The following is a 19572-nucleotide window of genomic DNA, read 5'->3' as shown; positions in this document are numbered from 1 at the left end:
AATCAATTGGACAGATGCATCAAAGTTTATTCATGCATGTATTACAATATAGAGCTAAATATAGCAGAATGTGCATATGATACATTTGAAGCTGTGTATTATTACCCACGAACTGAAGCTGCTGGTCAATACAGGAGCAAATAAAAGTGAGCTTTCATTCAAATTAAGTGATTAATCGTTCACATCAAAGCGGATATAGACACTTTTTTATCTTTAACTTGTCATCATGACGTTATAACTGATTCCACAGTGTGATGTTGATAGAAAAACGACACCATCCGCACTAATATCGGTCCTCGACGTCTTTATTTAATCATCTTATTCTCTTGGCTAAGTGTACAAACATCTTTTTTCTCCTCCGTTATCTCTAAAGTGGCCTTGACAACTTCCTCTGAGCTCTGAGGAAAAAGTCCGGCGTCTTTACGACAGCAGCCAAACAGAAACACCACCTGGAACCACTAGGGGGCAACTAAGCTGCCTCTTTAGTTTTGACATCAATGCCCTTGTGGCGTTCACGTTACCTTCCTGTTGATCATGGACCACATGACCGTGTCGAAGGTGCCCTTGGCGATGAGGTAGTGCACGTTGACCGAGGACGTCTGTCCGATGCGGTGCGCCCGATCCTCCGCCTGCTTGATGTGACCGGGGTTCCAGTAGAGCTCGGCGAACACCACGTGGCTGGCGGCGGTCAAGGTCAAACCCTGGGGAGGACACACACACACACACACACACACACACACACACACACACACACACACACACACACACACACACACACACACACACACACACACACACACACACACACACACACACACACACACACACACACACACACACACACACACACACAAAAGTCGAATCATAACAGAAAATATTTCATTTAGCCGCCCCGTGCTTGAACAGCTCATTTCCGATGGAATCTAATTTGATGAAATCCTTTTTAATAACAGAATATTAGATCCTAAGTGCTTCGTGCACCTACGTCCTCCGACTGACAGGCATCACATTTCTGCACATATTCAGAATAATTGATGTCAGTGGGTTATTGAGTTTGTTTCAAGAGTTTACAAAAAAAAGAAGAATTTACAGTATTTATTTTCCATTTGCACAAACGGTGATTATGATTCACTAAAACCAATAACACTTGTCATTATTGCTAATAAGCACCAAATTACTCCATTTAGCCTATTTATTGTTGCATTAAAAAGAACTACAGTATTGATTAATTTCCATTATAATGACCCGGCAGCACAGACAGTCTGCAGCAGGCGTTGAGTTTGTACGTTTCAGTTAATTTCACGCATCATATTTGCACTAACTCTTTTGAGTAGTTACTAGATTTTAGTGTTGATTAAATACAATAATACGTTATCAATGTCTGCATGTGTGTAAATACTGTACCTGGCCGGCAGCCTGAATGCTGAGGACGGCCACTCGGGTTTCCGGGTCGCTCTGAAACTTGTTGACCAACTGGATTCTTTCTGAGGACGGGACGCTGCCGTCGATGCGGATGTAACCGACCTGAAGAATGCAGAGACAACGGAGGGGAAACTTCAGTTCACCATAAGATGACGGGAGATGTGAAGCGCTATAACCAGACAGTTGACGCTTGACCAATGGAAACAAACCTGCAACACAGAAATCTGTGAATGAAATGTTGACTATTAGAATCGCATCTGCTTCAGTCAAAGAAAAGAGAAAAAATGACGTTGTGCCTCTTTTCAAAAGAAACACCAGGATGTGCACACTGGAGAATGTTGAATTAGATATTAAAAATGCTCTAACAATGAATAAAATAAGTGTGTGTAACTCCACAGTTCACTGAGAACTTTTTAGGCTCACAGATCAATGTTTTGGTTTTGTGGAACCCAGAACTTGGCTCTGAGGAGCTTTGTTTCCAGCAGCAGCAGCAGCAGGCGGCTAAAAACACACTACCTGAACTAAACGGCACGCAGAGTTAGAGACTAGCTAGTGAACGTAGCAAACTATTAAGCAACTAATGATCCAGATATTTACATCAGCAGGAGTTGAATAGGAGAATGAATATTAGAGACACGCACACAACTCCATGAATCCAGCTGTTGGTGTTTACTTGTTTTACTTTGGGATAAAACAGCAGCAGAAAGACGTCAAACTTATGAAAGAACGTGGAAATTTCATCTACCAAAAGTGACATTGTGCACAAGATAATTCATATTGTTTCAAAAGCGGACAAACAAAAGTCTTTTGGGCCTAATAGAGATGTTATATTGTTTATCACAGGTCTGGATACTGTATGTTCTGAAGTGAACCTCTCTCCTTTATGCAACTCGTTTTTAGAAAGGATCGAGCAAATAAATGGAGACGATAATGCGGTTGTTTGAATAACATCCCATTTTAATTGACCAAAGGTTTGAAAGCGACACTATTGTCCGCGTTTAAAAAAGCTGGTGCTGCAACATGAGAGTAGTGGAGCGTTCCTTTATCCTGTTTTCCATTCTCCAGATTTGTTTTAACGACAGAGGTGTGAATGAACACTGAATTGAGCAGTGTTACATAAAACAAGCTCCTTTGAAAGGAAATGAGAGAAGCACTAATAACAGCATTTTAATGACACGGAACAAAGAGAGCAGCGGCTGCGTGTTCATTAAACCTGAGCGAGAACTTGACATCCACTGTGCTGCTAAAGCACTTTGTCTTCACCCGGTGGTTCACCCGGTCCTGCAGAGATGCTCGTGGCCGTCAGTAGGGGAGCGTGTTCGTTAATGCACCTGTGAGTGCATGAATATGAAGGAGAAACACCAAGGAGGTTCTGTTTGACTTTTTACTGCAAAAATGAATGTCAGATTAATGTGCTCATGGAGAAGGAGCAGGGTTAAACAACATCCCAGGGTCAGAGCGGCTTTTAGAATCGATCTGCTGCTGTTTGTATTTAGCGCAGTATATTTACTAGTTACAAAAAAGACAAATTCCAACAAGTTCAACACATAAGAAATGCAAAAGTATGGAGCATAAAAACAAGCGCTAACGTCATGCGATTGAAGCGCATTCACTCGTCTCTGCCAAGCCTCTAATCACGGCGCGCCGCTTATTATAGCCCTCCTTCGTTAATTGACGAGTGCGATCGCACCAGAGAAACGATCGCGTCTCACCGAGTAACGTGTTATCATAGGTCGCACCACTGCATTTCAGTCAACACCTCCCCGACCCCTGCGACACACACACACACACACACACACACACACACACACACACACACACACACACACACACACACACACACACACACACACACACACACACACACACACACACACACACACACACACACACACACACACACACACACACACACTTGAACTCTCACAGGTTGCCAGCGCCGAGCTAAGAGACACCGTTCGCTTGTGACGACTTGTGAATTATGCCTCTGGAGATGAGTTGTGGAAGTAAAAGTTTACTTTCTCAGGTCGAAAAAAGTTGAAGAAGAGAAGGAAAAAAATAGTGAGATTCTTACAGTAGATGATGATTAAGTGATAACTTACGCTCCACTTTATTGTGTTTCAAAATGCTAATTAGTAATGATCTAAATATTGTATCTGCATTACGCTGTAAGGCCGACTCTAGTATATAAGTGGAAGACGTAAATAATTCATGAATTTTCACATCTGCCGGAGATCCTCCGATGAAGCACCGGCCTCACTTGTGTGAGCTTGGAGCTCAGTGCTCCGTCTAAGTTAATCACGGATGGCAGGGATTTGACTTATAAACACAGTGGGACTATGTATGGAGGAATAAAAATCAAGTGCGGGGCCCAATTACCTCTGGTTAGCCGGGACAGAGGGGTGAAATATGAACACTTTCTGCACATTTAGCACTTCCAGGTTACCGTTAATGGGCAATTCAGGTCCCTGCAGCTGGAAACAACTTTAAAAATCTTAAATGGAAATGACAGAAATGAAAATTTGTGCCAGAATGAAATATCAACCATGTAAAAGCAGGGAAGGAAATATAAAAGTAGATGGAAACTTTGGAGCATTGAGTTAAGAAGGTGTTTTTTCTTTCTTTCTGACTGAAAAACTCGGGACCCTCATAGGAGCATGTGAACGCACAATTAGTCTACAATTTAAATATTCGTTTAGCTGGTTCAAACAGTGAAATGCTGGTTACTGATGTTGTCAACAGGAACCTGAAACTTGACATTAGCGTCACCTTCAGGGAAAATCTAATTCCAGGAAGTGGTAATCATGGATAAATGTCACATTTCTTTAATTTGCCTGCAGTAAAAAGGAACTAATAATGTGCATTGTCCAGTGTCGGGAGCATCGATACATCCATCCTTCCCTGAGACGCTCACACATGCGTGTAAATCCATCCATGTGTTCAGAGGGGGAGAAACGTGCATCCTGTATCTGCCTGGTGATCGGAGTTGTAAAAATCCGATCCAGAAGTTTAAAATTTTAAAATTGAAGCCAATCGTCTGTTTAGAATTTAAAAAATCTCCAATCAGTTTCCACCACACATCCACTGCTCATCTCCCTCTTATCATGTGTGAAGAGGCTCCAGTTGCACGCGGAGCGCCCTGAGGTTACCTTGGCCTCGATGACGGCTTCGGTGCAGGCCTGCAGCATGGTGAGGTGGTGGGCGAACACCAGGAACTTCAGCTGCTCCGCCTCCAACATCATCTTAATGTAGTCCTTCACAGCTCCCGCCTGGCCACACACACACACACACACAAACAGAAATAGACACAGATGAAAGGGAGCCACTGAATCCATCACTTTACCGGTCGACCGCACACAGAGGAATCGGGCCAGATCAGTGGAGGAGTCAATTAATCACCGCGGCTTCCCTTTCTATGTGATCGATCCCCTGCTGAATGCCAGGGATCTGGACTTTAAGAGAAGAGAGCGCACAGAGCGGCCGGGGCGCATTTGTCAGCTCGCACATAGTGAGAGCAGATCAATAAGTCACAACTTGGAGATATGATTGGTGTGTGCGCTCTTGTTTCTCGACACCAGATACGAGAAAATTCCCTTTGACCTTGATTGACAGCGCGAAGCCAACAACCCTCCCAAAATAAACGAGAGCAGCCGAGTAAGTTAACTGTACCCTGCAGGTATCCATATCTATCAATTCATCGTGCACACTGCTGCCCGGCGATCACACTGTGATGGCCGTGGCCGCTGCCGCTGCCGCTACCTTCTGCAAAGTCGGAGTGGATGAGCGTGTCATTGAGCATCAGGCCTCGGCTCATTTCAGAGCCCCGGGGCCAAGAATAGCAGAGCACCAACTAGTGAGAAATACGGAGGTTTGATTTGACTTGAACAGAGCCCTTACTGGACGGTTTTGGAGACAGGCCTTCTCTCCACGGTGTGAATCTCCACATTTATAACCTCCACACCTCCGGCAACCTGACAACCTGTGCAGCCATCACACCTGCTGTGGTGGGAGAACCTCTGCTTTGCCTCGCTGATAATTAGCCAATGCGCCCGATAATGAATCTTTCCGCCAGGCCTGCCGACCCCGTTCTGATCTGGGGGTACCTCATTACTGACGCCAGCTTCCTTCCGCTGAGTTTAATTAGTGCACAAACTTCTCGGCTGTCTGAAGCGGCCCGTTAGCTCGCTTTAAAGTCCAGCATCAGAGCTGTCCTCTCTGGGTAATTGGGAGCAGATGCTTGGCGGCTAAAGCAATAAAAATACCCCAAAGGCGTTTGGCAGCACCGTCGCAAGGCAGACTGGCAGGCAGGCAGGCAGGGGCCGTGACGCTCGTCAGAGTGACATAGATGTGTGAATCTATCACACCATTCCACCACCTCCTGATGATCCCAAAGAAGAAGAGAGAACACTTCTTTTTTTTTTCTGAAGTAGAGTGTCTGACTCTAAAAACCGATAGCAGAGGAAATGAGGCTGGACCAGCGGTATCGGCTTTGAGGTGGGCGAGTGTAGGGGGGGTAGGTGTGGAATGAGAGGAGGTCCAGTGTTAGGCTAAACTGAGCAGAAATCCAATCAGCAAACAACGGCAGGCGCACAAAAAAAAAAGGTTCGGAGCGCGGAGGCAGGCTGAGCAAGTAGCGGGTGGATGATTGCATTCGGTGGTTATCTCCGGTCTTCGTTAACCCCGGGGCCACGCTCCTCATGGCTGAGGGCGCCGGGCTAATTGAGAGGAAAACCAGCGCTCCAACATGGAAGGCGATTGTGGAGGGATACTTTATTCAGTGGAGATGTTTACTCACAGGCAAGAACTGCCTCCTTGCGTTAGGGTGAGAGAGGCTGAAAACTGTATAACCGCCTTTAACATGTTTCCACCGAGGAAGAGGAAATGTAAGCGCTTGTTAGCGCCTCGTCACCACCTGCTGCTCTGATCCCAACCTTCCCAACTGTATGCATCTGGCCACCTTCCTTGCCACACTGCATATTTCTCTCTCTCATCAAAAAAAAAGAAAAAATTATTCTCTTCAAACTGAGAGCCGACCTGAGTTTCCATAGCAACAGCATCACAGAGATGCGTGTAACTTTGAGATAAGGTGTAATCACGCCGGGCTGGACACAGCTAAATAATACCTCGGTTATAAACACCCTACTTTGTCTAAGTGCTTTCACCGGCCACCATTAGGCCCTGTTACCATGGCGATGCTCAGCGATGAAATCTCACTGAGTGGTTGTCGGACAAGTGCGCTCTGATCATGATGCTGTAACTGTCAAGTCACCACTTCCTGGACTGTGAAAATTATGTTCCACGGCCAATTTGAAACTATTTAAGCTGTCCTGGGTTATATATGTCACTTTTTTTTTTTTTTTCAGTCAGAGGAGTTCAAAATCTTTGGAATATTAACCACCAGGGAATATTTTTCTCGGAAAAGTGTCGGGCCGTGCAACTATTGCTACTGTTCTGAATATCGTATTTATATAACTTTATTTTTATTATGTTATTTTTTGTTAAATTTTGTACATACTAACCCTTTTTTGTAAAAAAAAAAAAAAAAGTATATTCTTCTGTCCACTTTGCTGCTGTAATACCCAAATTTCCCCATGTGGGACGAATAAAGGTATATTTTATCTTATCTTATCTTAAATCCCTGACTGCACATCAACGTAGTGCTAATGATGTAATGGTGCCTGTTTTCTCACAGTTTGGCTATGGAAGAGGTTATCATATGCTTTTTGCACTTTTAAATTTATAAAAATTATAATATACATGTTGTTTTTTTTAAATACAAATATTTTTATTATTGATCAGTTGCTTGCTTTCACTTTATGACAGCACTAGGAGATATTTTCAAGACTTAAATATAAGAAGTGAACGCCGAGTTGTCGAATGTTTTCTGTCACAGAATTGTTGTCAGACACAAACACACCATCATCTAACAAGAACATCGATGTCTGCAAAACATTATACTCAATGACCATGTGTGTTTTCCCTTTCCCTCCCTGTCAGAAAACCATCCATTTGCCCACCTTGTACTTGTACATGTTGTTGGCTGAGCTGAAACTTGCGTTTCAATGAATGCGATTCATTTGACTTTTCGATCCGATCCACCGTTTTTAGCTCTGGACTGCCTCCCTCACAGTTTGAGAAGCAACCCGCTGCCTGAAACAATGTAACATCCAAGTCAAATTGAAAACCAAGGCTGCTCTTTCTGAGCAGCTGAAAGGTAAACATTTCTACTGCCAGTTAGATAATAAAGCTGAGAGCAGCTAATGTTAGTTGTTTGACTGCAGCTCATCGTTTATAAAGGTTTGAGTGCATCAGATATTAACGCCCTGAGAGAACATATCAGCCAGTGTGACAGTGTGGCTCAAAGATGCGTTTTTTATGGTTGTAATGAATGACATGTTTACGTTTTTGGACAACAACGGAATAGGATAATATTGGACACAAACACAATACTTAAAGATCTAAAAAAATGTAGCATAACTCCAGCTTTAATATAGACATACTGTAAGGTATAATGACACGGCTGGGCTCCAACCACCTGGTTTCCCATTACCTTGGCTATAGCAGTTTGCTTGTACATCTGTGTGACGAGCCCCATGACCTCGGTGAAGGGGTTGTCCGTGGTGACGACCCCCGAATCCAGTCCCTTCATCAGTCTCTCCCACCGGGCGAAGCTGGCTGAGGCCTCCTGTAAGCAACGAGAGCGCAAAGAGACAATGAGGCTGCTTCCTATCTTCCTTCCTTCATCCACCCTTCTCTCTCTCTCTCTTGTACGCTACTGTTTTTGAGATATAAAGGGCAAAACAATTAATGGCGCTGCTGGGTGTCCTACTTTCCCTGGAAGAGAAAGAAAAAAAAGGAAGAGGGGGGGAGAGGCAGAATTCCCAAGGATGCCACCCCCTCTGACTGGGCTGCTGTGTTAGGTGGGTCATGAGCGTCTCCCAATTATAGCCACCTTATGACAAGCCGGGGTCGAAGATGGAGAAGCAACCGGGCCGGTACAATAAATCAAAAGGCGGCTCGCGTGCTCTCAAGGTGATTGGCGAGGAGTATTTAAGGCGGAGCGGGGAGCGGAGGGGATCGCAGTGGGATCGGCTGCCGGCGAAGAGAAAACATATGCTGCGTCTCTGCTCATAAACAAACCTCGGAGAGAGGCCGAGCGCTTGTTGTCCACATGTAGGTTAGAACTGTTCATCATGAACTTAAGCATATTAACTATGTAGACAAGAAAAGCAGCACGCAAGTGTGTTTGATTCAATTTTTTAATTGTCTAACTGTAAACCACTCTGTCATTAAAGGTTATTTTGAGCCGGCTGTTAACAAACGCTGAATTTAATCCGTTGGAATTCAGGTGGCAGGATGACAAAAATGTGTAAAAGTTCCGCGGGGATGAGCGCCGCATATCAAACGACAGAGAGCTGTGAACCATATGGCAAACTGAAGGAGGAGACGGCTGCGTGCGAGGAAGCACACACACATCACGGTGTGTGTGTGTGTGTGTGTGTGTGTGTGTATGTGTGTGTGTGTGTGTGACGGACGCATTCACAGCCGCCTTGTCCCCTTGTTTTCAACGCCGGGACAATGAGGAGCTTGTGGCGACACGTGAACGCACTGCGCCATTTATTGCAATAATTAGCATTTCAGTGAATTCAAACCTCGTCAAAGTCAAGGACGGTTGAATGAATAAATATTATCATATCGAAGGAGCATAAAAGCTGCATTTTCCTTTATGTCTTTCTTCAGATGTTTCACTGAGAAGCACCTGCACAAACGCAGCTCAGACTCTGTCGCTCATTGCGTTTCTTTTTCTCCCTCCTAATTAAAAAGTTTACGTTCAAGCATTTCTTCATAATCTGCAGGAGAGGGGGAAAAAAACAAACACGAGTGGCTAACACTCAACCCTGGATGATATTCACTAGACTAACAGTAACAAAAGGCCAGGGCTGGAAACGTAAAGGGCAGCAGGGATATAAAAAGTGTCTGGCGGTGGATGATAAAAGCCGTCATTAGGGAGTAAAATGAGAACTGGTGAGAGCTGCTGGTTTATAGTAGATACAGTCAGGCCTTTATGGTCTATATTGTTCATTTTTTCTGGTTGCAGATTTGGGTGAGTGACCACTCCACACCTCCCTTTCCTATCCAGTCCGTTTAAACTGTGAGAGAATGAGAAAAAAAAAAACTAAAACTGTAAAGCAGAGTTGCTTTTGTCGCGTGTTTTTTTTTGTTTTCACCTCAGACAAATGATCTCTAAGCTCGTTCCTCTAAGGAAAGAGAAGCCGCTCCAGATAAGAGAGCAACGCAACAACTACACGACATGACATGAACTTTTCCAACGCGTCTACACGTACGCTTCCGTGGCCTAATTGGCGCCACAATGTAGAAACACTGACCATATTTAGCCCCCAATTAAAGCGTCACTTAACATTTAGAGAGACTGGGGTGGAGAAAAAAAAACCTGCATCATCACTTTCCTGGAGTTACTTTCTTATTATAGTGTCATTCCTGGGATGGTGGCTTGGCGCATAATTAGTGCTGAGAGAGCTCCTCCAGTGTTTTTCCACTCCTGCTGATATGATACAAAATGGAACAAAAGGCGTCTTAGCCGAGTGCGAGTGTGTATTCTTGCACACAGCAGGAAACTAACCCCACGGCGGCCTTGACCCGACGCAGGGAGTGAGGGGCCAAACAGGCCAGATCAACGGCGCATTGGCATTCACGTGTACATTCCCACGCATCCAGCAGCGGCGTGGGAGGCAGAAGCCGCAACCACAACTTTGGCGAGGCTAAAAGAGAAGCGAACACCTACACACATAACATTCCACCATCTACAAATAGACACACACAGACACGGATCGAGAGAGATGTCAGTGCATCTTACCTTGGGCCAAATGGGAGTTATTTCATCTTAAAGCTGCTATAGGCATTTGTATACACTGTTAGTTCCTGTTTGATCATCATGTGTGGACGGATGAGTGAACGACAATCCAGATGATTATCTATAACCAACTATATGGTTAATTGTTTTCATATAAAATGTCTTTTGTCATTCTTGCTCCATTCCTCTCGCGTTCATGTTGGATTCACCAGATTTTTCTGAAAGGCAAATATTTGTCTGTTCTGTTCTTTTTGTCAGTAAAGTTTAAGTCTTTTTATGAAATTTCTCACAGACCAGGGTGACGACTTCACATGTCTTCATTTGTCTCACAAACCCAAGATATTCACTTTACTTCCATTTGTTTTTCTTGCAGATTAATTTTTCTGTTGATCGATTTATCAATTTATCAAGTAATTCTTGCAGCTCTAATCACATTTAAACTCAGAATTAGTTCGGGCCGAAGCACCATGATTCATTAAAAACTAAAAGAAGTGATTTTGCCAATGTGTAGAAGAGCAGACGCTGTGTGCGACTCATAATTGGTGTGTGACAAGTTCTCAGAATCGCATTCATGTGCCACTTAAGAATGAAATTGTTTGTATGATATTTGTCAGTTGTGATTGATAAAGGCCTTAAAAAACCATTAATTGATTGTCAAAATTAGCTGACACAAACAACAGCTCAATATTAACTGTTGTGATTTGCAGGGGGACAGTTAATCACTCCCTGTGTTGAGAACTGGTGAGATAAGAGAATTTAATTTTGGCGAACAGCATGAAACTGTGGCTTCACATTTAATCACCATGTGACAGTAAATTGTTCACTTTCTTCTGGCCATGTATGAATTTTTGCATGTATTAAAATACCAAGAGAAGTCTGTGCACATAAAATTCAACCGTTGCACCTTTGCAGCCTCCTTGGGCAGGTCGAAGGGGATGCGCTGGCGGATTTTGGGGGGCAGCTGAGTGAGCACCTCCGCCTTGAGACGGCGGATCATGATCCGGCTCAGCCGCTGGTGCAGCTCCGCCAGGTTGGACGCGCCGCGACAGTCCCACTGTCTGCGACGCCCAAAGAACCTGTGAGAGATTGAATGAGAGGTGAATTTTTATTTACTTTTCATTTTTTTTAGACACATTTCTCACCCAGAGAAACTTGTTTAAGAAAACATACTTATTTACAGCGCTGCCCTGAAGGAATAGTTAAACACACATAAACATTCCCACCTGGGAGCTGCCCAGCAGCACAAGAGCCTTCCACTGTTTACCACCGAGCAGCTCTGCTGGAGCAGTCGGGGGGTCAGCTCTTTTTCGCTTAAGGGCAATTTGCAGAGCAGGAAACTATTTTGTCTAATGGCCACGGCAGCAGGTTCATCCCAAAACTCAACAGCAACTTTCACAATCTCTCAGCCAAAACGGGTTTTTAGAATAGAACTGGCTCTCGACACAAAGGCTGGTTATCTGCCATTTTGGCGGCAAGTGTGGACAAAAGTTAACAAGGGACTGCCAGATTTTACTGCTTCACACTTCCACATTCAAACTTGTGGTTTGCCGAGGGAAGAGAAACCGACTCACTCCTTCTAAAATAACGCTCATGCCTCGTGTGGGGATTTGAACCAGGAAGTGTGCAGCTGTGATGCCGCTTTGTCTCCTGGACGCCACTGTTATGAAGGAGAGGCAGTAGTTCCCCTCTGTGTTTCTGTGTGTGGCCCAGAGCGGCATTCCCCAGCCACACTTATTGCCGCTATACGCAAACTGTTCTCGTTAATGGCGCCGGGCCCATCCCCGACCGAGCTGCCAACTTTGATGGACATCCAAAACAATGCATTTGATGTGTTTGTTCACACATGTAACTGATCGTCGCTGGCAACCAGCAGCAGGTTGGCATTTAACGCTTGGCTTCAGTCACGGCCTGGCTCTGACAACAAAGACACTTGCACCACCGTCCGTCCACACTCAGGTAGAGTCCGCCTTTTCTCTGCACTCTGTTTTAAAAAAGACTGACAATTAAATTGTACTGTAGGTGAGATTTTTGAAAACTCTGCTAATTCCATAAGGAATGGACCAAACCGTGGTATTACACTTGCAGGAATAGTTAGAGATTTTGGAAATATTTTCTTGCAAAGAGTTAAATGAGGTTACCTGTATTGGGCATTGCAGAACTTCTTGGCGAAGTCAGTCCAGGTTCCGAAGCTCTTTGGATAGAGGGCATCGATCTGCATGAACAGCTGTGCACATACACAGACAGGAAATAGATCTTCATTACAATGTTGTACTAAACCACACAATACAGTGTGCATGAGTGAATGTGTGTGTGTGTGTCTGTAATGGAAAGAGAGATAATATCTCTGTGTCACACATTTCTATTAATCTCCACATAATTGTAATATCCTTTCCTGTAATTTCCCCTTTTATACACAGTTTCATTACAATGATATTAACCCACTTTTTTATCTTAATCTTTAAATTATAACACCTACAAATGGAAAGAAGACACAACACTCTGTTTCTTCTTCTAATTAAATATAACACTGAAAAAGAAATACCATTCATGCCATGTAGCTTGGTAGCCACGGTAATACCACATCAACAGCTCCGATCACAGGACCAATCATTTCATCTTGCTCCGGACGAGAAAGAAAATATTCCTTTGAAAGGAAGTTATTTTTCTATTTTATCATAAATTTGAAAAAAATCTCTGTGACAAAACTGGAAGACTTGGCAGTACATCACGAAGACCGCAAATTCTTTTAGTTCCCCCAACTTCTCAACTTTTGGCTTTTGAACACTGAACGCACACCATCGCTCAAACCCTTCTTTTTTTTGGCCTGAAACACAGACCTTACCTGTGCTCATGATTAGTCTACTGTCATGAAGTGTGCAACGTATTCAAGGTGCTGTTGTCCTTCGCCTAGTTTACTACAACTGTGTCAGAGCCAATCAACCAGGTCAAAGTGTGGCGCAGTCAGACGATGCAAAGACAGCGATTTCATTTGAAAATGAAATCGACCCACTGCCATGACTTGATTTAGAAATACTGATAAATTATAAGCTGTTGGTTTCTGTCATCACGTCATTTTGAAATGAGCCTTCATACATGAAGCAGATGCATCACATGCATCACAACAAAAGCAGCTCTCTTAAATCCACGTGTCAATTTTCCCTATTTTGCGGCAATTTCTGGAGTAATGGCGGGTAATCATCGGCGAGGGCGATCTGAGTAAGCAACCACAGTGAGAGCGCTATTCTAAAAATTCATCACTTGTTCAACAGCAGCTTTTGCATTCTCACCCCTCACACTGTTGATATAATAGGTGGGTGGAATGAGGGCACATCACGAACAGTGCAGCATGCCCCGAGCCGTGTGCTAACTCGATGTCAGAGCCGAGGTGAGTAATGATGGCAATGAGGAGACTGGCACAGAGGCAGGGACAGGTCTTATCAGGTTTGTGCTGCAGATGATAAAATGTTATATTCAGTTTCAGATTCTAGTGGCAGAGACAGGGAGAGAGAGATCTCTAAAAAAAAAAAAACCTCACCTCAGCGCTGCAGGCAGGCGAAGACAGGGTGGCATGTATCACACACACATATGCACACACACACACTTTCCTGAGATTTCTTACAAGTACTAACTTCACTTCATTTTTTGGAATTAATTAGCTGCCTGAGCTTCATCGGTTAATTATCACGATCGAGGTCTCGGCAATAATTAAGTTTTCCTCACAGCAACGCAGCAGTGAGATGAGAGTGAGATCCGAGTCTTGTGTCACATCCCCGGTTAAACACAGTCAACATTAAAAAACTATGATGTCAAGCCTAAAAAGTGGCTCTGCAGTTTGCTATCAGCACACATTTTTAACACACTTTTTCACAAACCGGACCTGCAGTGGCTCCCGGTCAGTTCTAGAATTGATTTTAATATTTCATGAAGACCCTAATGATGTTCTCCATGATCTCACACTTAATCACATTACTAAGATGCTGATCGTACGCATGCCAGAGTGTGACCTATGATAAAAGTCAGTCTATGTTTCCCTGACTGGACCCGTTCACACCTGCCATTAACGTGCGTGTTGGGTCGGGTGATGTGATCAGAAGGGGATAGTCAGTTCACACCTGTCATCGAAATGTGTCTCCGGTGATCTGATCTCACGTCCCCGCTCTCTGTATGCAAATAACAAATAAAACACCCAGCTACATCATTGCTGTTTCACAGGGAACAAAAGTGATGTTGTTTTTAGTCAGTCTGACGGTGACAGATGGCTCCATTGACAGTGTGTGTGTGTGAGGGAGAGGGAGGGAGAGCTGGGCACGTTGAAGCGAATCAATGCAGCACTGCAATGAAGTAAGATTTGACCCATTTGAAAATCAATATGTTTTGTTTTATTGTATTGTTGGCCACACAGAATTTGATGTATGTAAATACTGTACGTACAAAACGGTTATAAGGTTATGAGTAGGCGGTCCGTCAGCGTGGCCCAGGACACGTTTGCGTTCACACTGCTACATGACCATATGCGTCCCATACCACCGGCGAATGTGGTCGGATCTAAAATCCGTCCTCAACGTGTCTTGGGTGCGTTACTGACTGTAACCCTCACACACACACACTCATACACGCTCAATATTCCAGAGTTTGACTTTCAAACATGACGAATGCAGCAGATTGTCCGACGAGTCAGACGGGTTCTGAACAACAGGAACATTTCTGGAACGTTCTGTGACAGGTTATGAATTGTTATGAGGCCTTGTGTGTGTTTGTGTTTGTCCAGTTTTTTTAAACAATCAATAGTTGGGATTGTAAAAAAAATCAACTGTCGAATTTTGCTCTGATACTTTACAGTAGATGTCAGGTGTAACCCTGCTCGACGACAGTGTAACTGCCAATAAGCACAAAGCTCCATCTTTAGGACACGTATTCACAGAGGCACTCGTTATTGATTCTGTATTGTGTCTTCACATTGAGACGCTGGAAAGATTTTCTATTCACAGTCCTGCTGCAGCTGCAGTGATGGAATACGCCTGCAATCTACAGCTCCAATACAACATATATAGAAATGATATAATAAATCATTATGGAGAGGGGCTGCTCTGCACACACCGTTGTCCTGTGAACAGCCCCTCTTATTGTCTCCAAATTCAATAGTTCCCCCCCTGTGTGCTCTTTTTTATTACTCGTCTCATTTATTGTGGCGCAGCGTCTCTTCATATCGGGCTTTGTAAATGAAGTTTTTGCAACAAAGGTTATTGAAATAAGTCCGCGGGATCCTCGAGGATAAGTGGCGCCACAGAGAGTTAATTGGCTTTTCCGAATGTTGGGATCTTGAGCATTACCTGCTCTGGAGCAAGTTACCATGGCGATCGAGCCGCAGTGTGGAAGTGAAACACCTTTGTGAGCCGACTAATCTTTTCCTCACGAGTTTGGGCTCACAGTCCCCTTTTGAAGCGCATGGATGTATTATTAGAATCTGTTGAATCATATCGTTCCTTCCTCATTAGCTACAGTTTTTTTTTTTTTTTCATCCAAAATTCAAAGCAGGATTTGGAAGATATTTAAATCTGTAGAGGTTTGCGCAGTCTGGGAAGAATAACCCTCAGTTTTCATGATTCCGTTACCTCTTCGGGTCGACCCAGAGCCGGCGTCCCGGTGAGCAGGATCAACCGCTTGGCGCTCTGGATGAGAGGAACCAGAATCTTGGTCCGTGCCGCATTCCTGGACTTGAGGTAGTGAGACTCGTCCACCACGACCATGTCGAACCGCTGCCGGGTCAGAGCCTCCACCAGGGCACGCGAGTCCGTGGTGAGCAGCCCATAGCCCAACACGGTCACCTTACTGCTGCTGATACCCCTGGAGACACACACACACACGTTATTGATACTGAAAGAACACGTCACTTAGTGCAACTGTGTGTCTTATCGACGTTCTTTATCATTCAAGGACAACAGTGGAGCTCTGTGGCTCAGAGGACTGAGGGGCAAACATGCAATAATCGTTAATAGATTTAGGATTAATCCCGAGTTGATCACCTTTTGAGTGAGTCAGTAGCTAAACACATGTACACTTGACAACAGCGTTGTTAAGGTAAAGAAATAAATACTTTTTTTTAAATGGCAGTGCGGACTTGATAAATGTGAAGATGGAGCGAGGACTAAACACAGACGGATACATGGAGCCAGACACAAAACTAGGGTTGCAGCTTTTTCCTCATAAATCTCCTCTTCTGGAGCACTCGAGAAATCCATTCCTAGGCTGAGCTGCCATTTCTATATTATCCAGGTTGTACACACACACACACACACACACACACACACACACACACACACACACACACACACACACACACACACACACACACACACACACACACACACACACACACACACACACACACACACACACACACACACACACACACACACACACACACACTTCCAAGCTGAACTAAACCGCAGGTGCCACTCCTGTTCTACATAAGAACAAGTGAATCAAAATACAGGGAGGAGGAGGTGCTGCAGGATTTTTTTCTCCCTCCCTCCTTGTTCAGTCATTATCACATCCAGTTCAAGGACACATTTTTCCCAGAAGGCTTTCACAACCTCTTTGCGGCCCATCTGTGATGTGAGGTGGGGAGGTGTTTTTTCTCTCTCTCTCCCTCCTCTCGATGTTACAAATACAGAAAGTTTGTTTCATTCAAAAATACAAACTAAAAGAAGTGGGGGAAAGTTAGGAGGAGATAATGCAAGTGGCTGTTTTCAACCGTTATATTCTAACTAGCTGTGGAAATCGGGCGCATTTCTCCACGACAGCATTTTTCACACACAGAAAAAATCAGCTTGCGTTCGATATTACAGCTGCGCCTTCACATGATTTGTCTGTCAGCGCTGTCAAACATCGGCCCCTGCCGGCTCCCGACACAGAGGGACACTCTGAGATTAATTTGTCAGCCACAACTTTTTCCCGTCTGTCACACTGCGGCACCCTCGCACCATGTGACAGAGCGTGTTCGCGTTTTAAAAAAAGAAAAAAATGGAACCTCTTTAGGTAAATTATCACCACTCGCACGTGTAGAAGCAGAGAGAGGTGCTGACATCAGACGCTGTGAGGACAACCTCCCCTTTCGCTCACATAATGGCACTTACATAATCCTGTGTACGATGAGCATAATCCTGCGGATTACACACTTTGCATAGATATCCCACACATATTTATGAGCTCTACAGAGACCTGTTACGCTCCCCCGCACAGACTGAATGTGTAAAATGTGTCCTCGTCTGCTAAATAAAATGGATCATTTTTACTTAAATGAACAAAAATGACAAATTTTTAAAAGACTTTTCCGATAAAAAAATGCAGAATTTTACAGGTTTGGAAATGAAGCCTGTATTCCCTGTACTGGCAAGTAGAGGGTGACTCCACTTCTGGTTTCTATAGAAGTCTATGAGAAACTACTCTTGGGGCTTTAAAACGATGTAATGGGTATTTTTCTTGATTTTCTTGAAACGAATCAGAATAATAATGAAGAGATCAGTGCATAATGAAAAATAATCATTAATTGCAACCTTAAAACTACAAGTAAAAACAATGTGCAGACCCCGTGACCTTCAACCAAATGTAGTAGTAGCTGCAGTTGCAGTCATACAATGGTTCCTTTAACTTTCAACATTCTGGCTCTCGAACACAACCATCGTCTCACACCGAGGCGTTAGGTCAACGTTGCAGATTGTTTACAGTTGTGGCGGGTGGTACGGTGGGACGACCTACATGGTGTGGCTCTTGTTCTCCACCAGGTTGATGTCTCCGGGCTGCAGCTCGGGGATCCACCTCTCCAGCTCCTCGATCCAGGGATACTTCAGGGACGACGGCACCACCACCAGCAGAGGCCACTCCCGCCTGAAGGCGCACGCCACCGCGATGGCCTGCACCGTCTTCCCGAGACCCATCTGGACCGAACAAATCAATACGCGGGCCGACGGGGGGAAGGAAAACAAGTCAATCCCACGCCGACTCTGCGATTAAATTGCATATGACGGCCGAGCTGATGCAAGGCCCGAGAGTAATAAGGTCTCAGAATGATTCTTGTGTCAAAACTGATTAGGCACGTGGGAGTGTGGCGCAGGGCTGACAAATTAATTTGGAAGGCATGCAGCGAAGTCTCAGGTTCATTATTTTTTTTCTTTTATTTTCTTTTGGAAACAGACTTCCTGAGCCAGCGTTGTGTGTGTTCTTACCTCATCAGCAATCATGCATCTGCAAGACAGAAAGAAAACAGAGAAAAATTTATCAGACGGGTTCCCAGACCAGGAGAGTTCACAGATTATAGTTTAAGATGCGGGGGAGAGGCATTTATTCTGATTCCCTTGTCCAAACTTTCCAGGCTTGTCCAAGGATTCACACCAGGAACGCTCCTGTCACAAACAACCACCACCTTAACTCCTCCGTCTGTCACTTGTGATTTACAGTGGTGATGCACCGGTACGGTACTTTGTTTGAGTTTGAGAACTGTTGTCGCTATTCAATATTTATGCTGTTGTTCCTAATGAATATTTCAGATGCCGAGGTAGCTGGGAGAGTCTTCGGAGAGACTTTGGAGAGTGTTCACCGTGTTCGGGCTCATCCGGTTGCCAGGAAAAGAAAAAAAAGGTAAAGCCACAGCTTAGTTTCTGATAATAATAATAATATGGTACATTTTTAGAAATTTAACATTTTTTGCACACCCATGTATTTTAAATTTGTGCCGGGCGATAGGTGCATGTCACGTGAAAGATGAGACTTGCCTGCACCTTAAAAAAAAATCTGAATCAGAAAGCCTTTCCATTGGAAAACATTTCTTTGGAACTTTCTTCTTCTGCCCCATAATTCTGCTCATATGACACCTCAGAGGATGGACGGACGTCGTAACGTGGGGCGGAAAAAGTTATAATCAGCGAAAACCAATAAGATTTGAAATCCAATGCAATTGGTTTCACGTTGCCAACACAGACGTTACCGTGGAGCTGTTACTTCTCCGAGCTGGAACCATTGATCGACTAGAGTCGACAGAAATCTAATCGTTCCTTGTTATCCTGATTATGAGTTTAATTCCTATTTTCAAGAGAGCGAGATTAACCTGCATTCGAACCTTAAACAGGGATTAAAAGGATCGGTTCACCTTTGTGTGTGATTTGATGTTTTTTGCACCCGTACATCAGAGGGAACAATCAGACCTCGACACCTGCCCTCGGCTGAAGTCGTCCCGACACATCGACCTCTGCTGCTTCCTGCCCAGTGGCTTTGAGCCCATT

At 44.2% G+C, this 19572-nt stretch overlaps 1 protein-coding gene across 5 annotated transcripts in view; it reads right to left on the bottom strand.

Annotated features, from left to right (window-relative positions):
- zranb3 (zinc finger, RAN-binding domain containing 3) overlaps positions 1-19572 on the bottom strand; it is a 69278-nt gene that overhangs the window by 43394 nt on the left and 6312 nt on the right. For all 5 annotated transcript variants that reach the window (XM_047334919.1, XM_047334921.1, XM_047334925.1 and 2 more), the window contains 9 exons: positions 18520-18538; positions 18053-18231; positions 15907-16138; positions 12433-12518; positions 11199-11370; positions 7973-8107; positions 4572-4691; positions 1405-1524; positions 522-701 (listed from right to left, as the gene is read on the bottom strand). In XM_047334919.1, the coding sequence (XP_047190875.1) occupies positions 522-701; positions 1405-1524; positions 4572-4691; positions 7973-8107; positions 11199-11370; positions 12433-12518; positions 15907-16138; positions 18053-18231; positions 18520-18538 (1243 nt within the window). The remainder of the gene's footprint in view (positions 1-521; positions 702-1404; positions 1525-4571; positions 4692-7972; positions 8108-11198; positions 11371-12432; positions 12519-15906; positions 16139-18052; positions 18232-18519; positions 18539-19572) is intronic.

Source organism: Scophthalmus maximus, chromosome 1 (assembly GCF_022379125.1).
Source record: "Scophthalmus maximus strain ysfricsl-2021 chromosome 1, ASM2237912v1, whole genome shotgun sequence".
In the NCBI taxonomy this organism is placed as follows: Eukaryota; Metazoa; Chordata; class Actinopteri; order Pleuronectiformes; family Scophthalmidae; genus Scophthalmus; species Scophthalmus maximus.
This window is presented reverse-complemented; position numbering and strand designations above follow the sequence as displayed.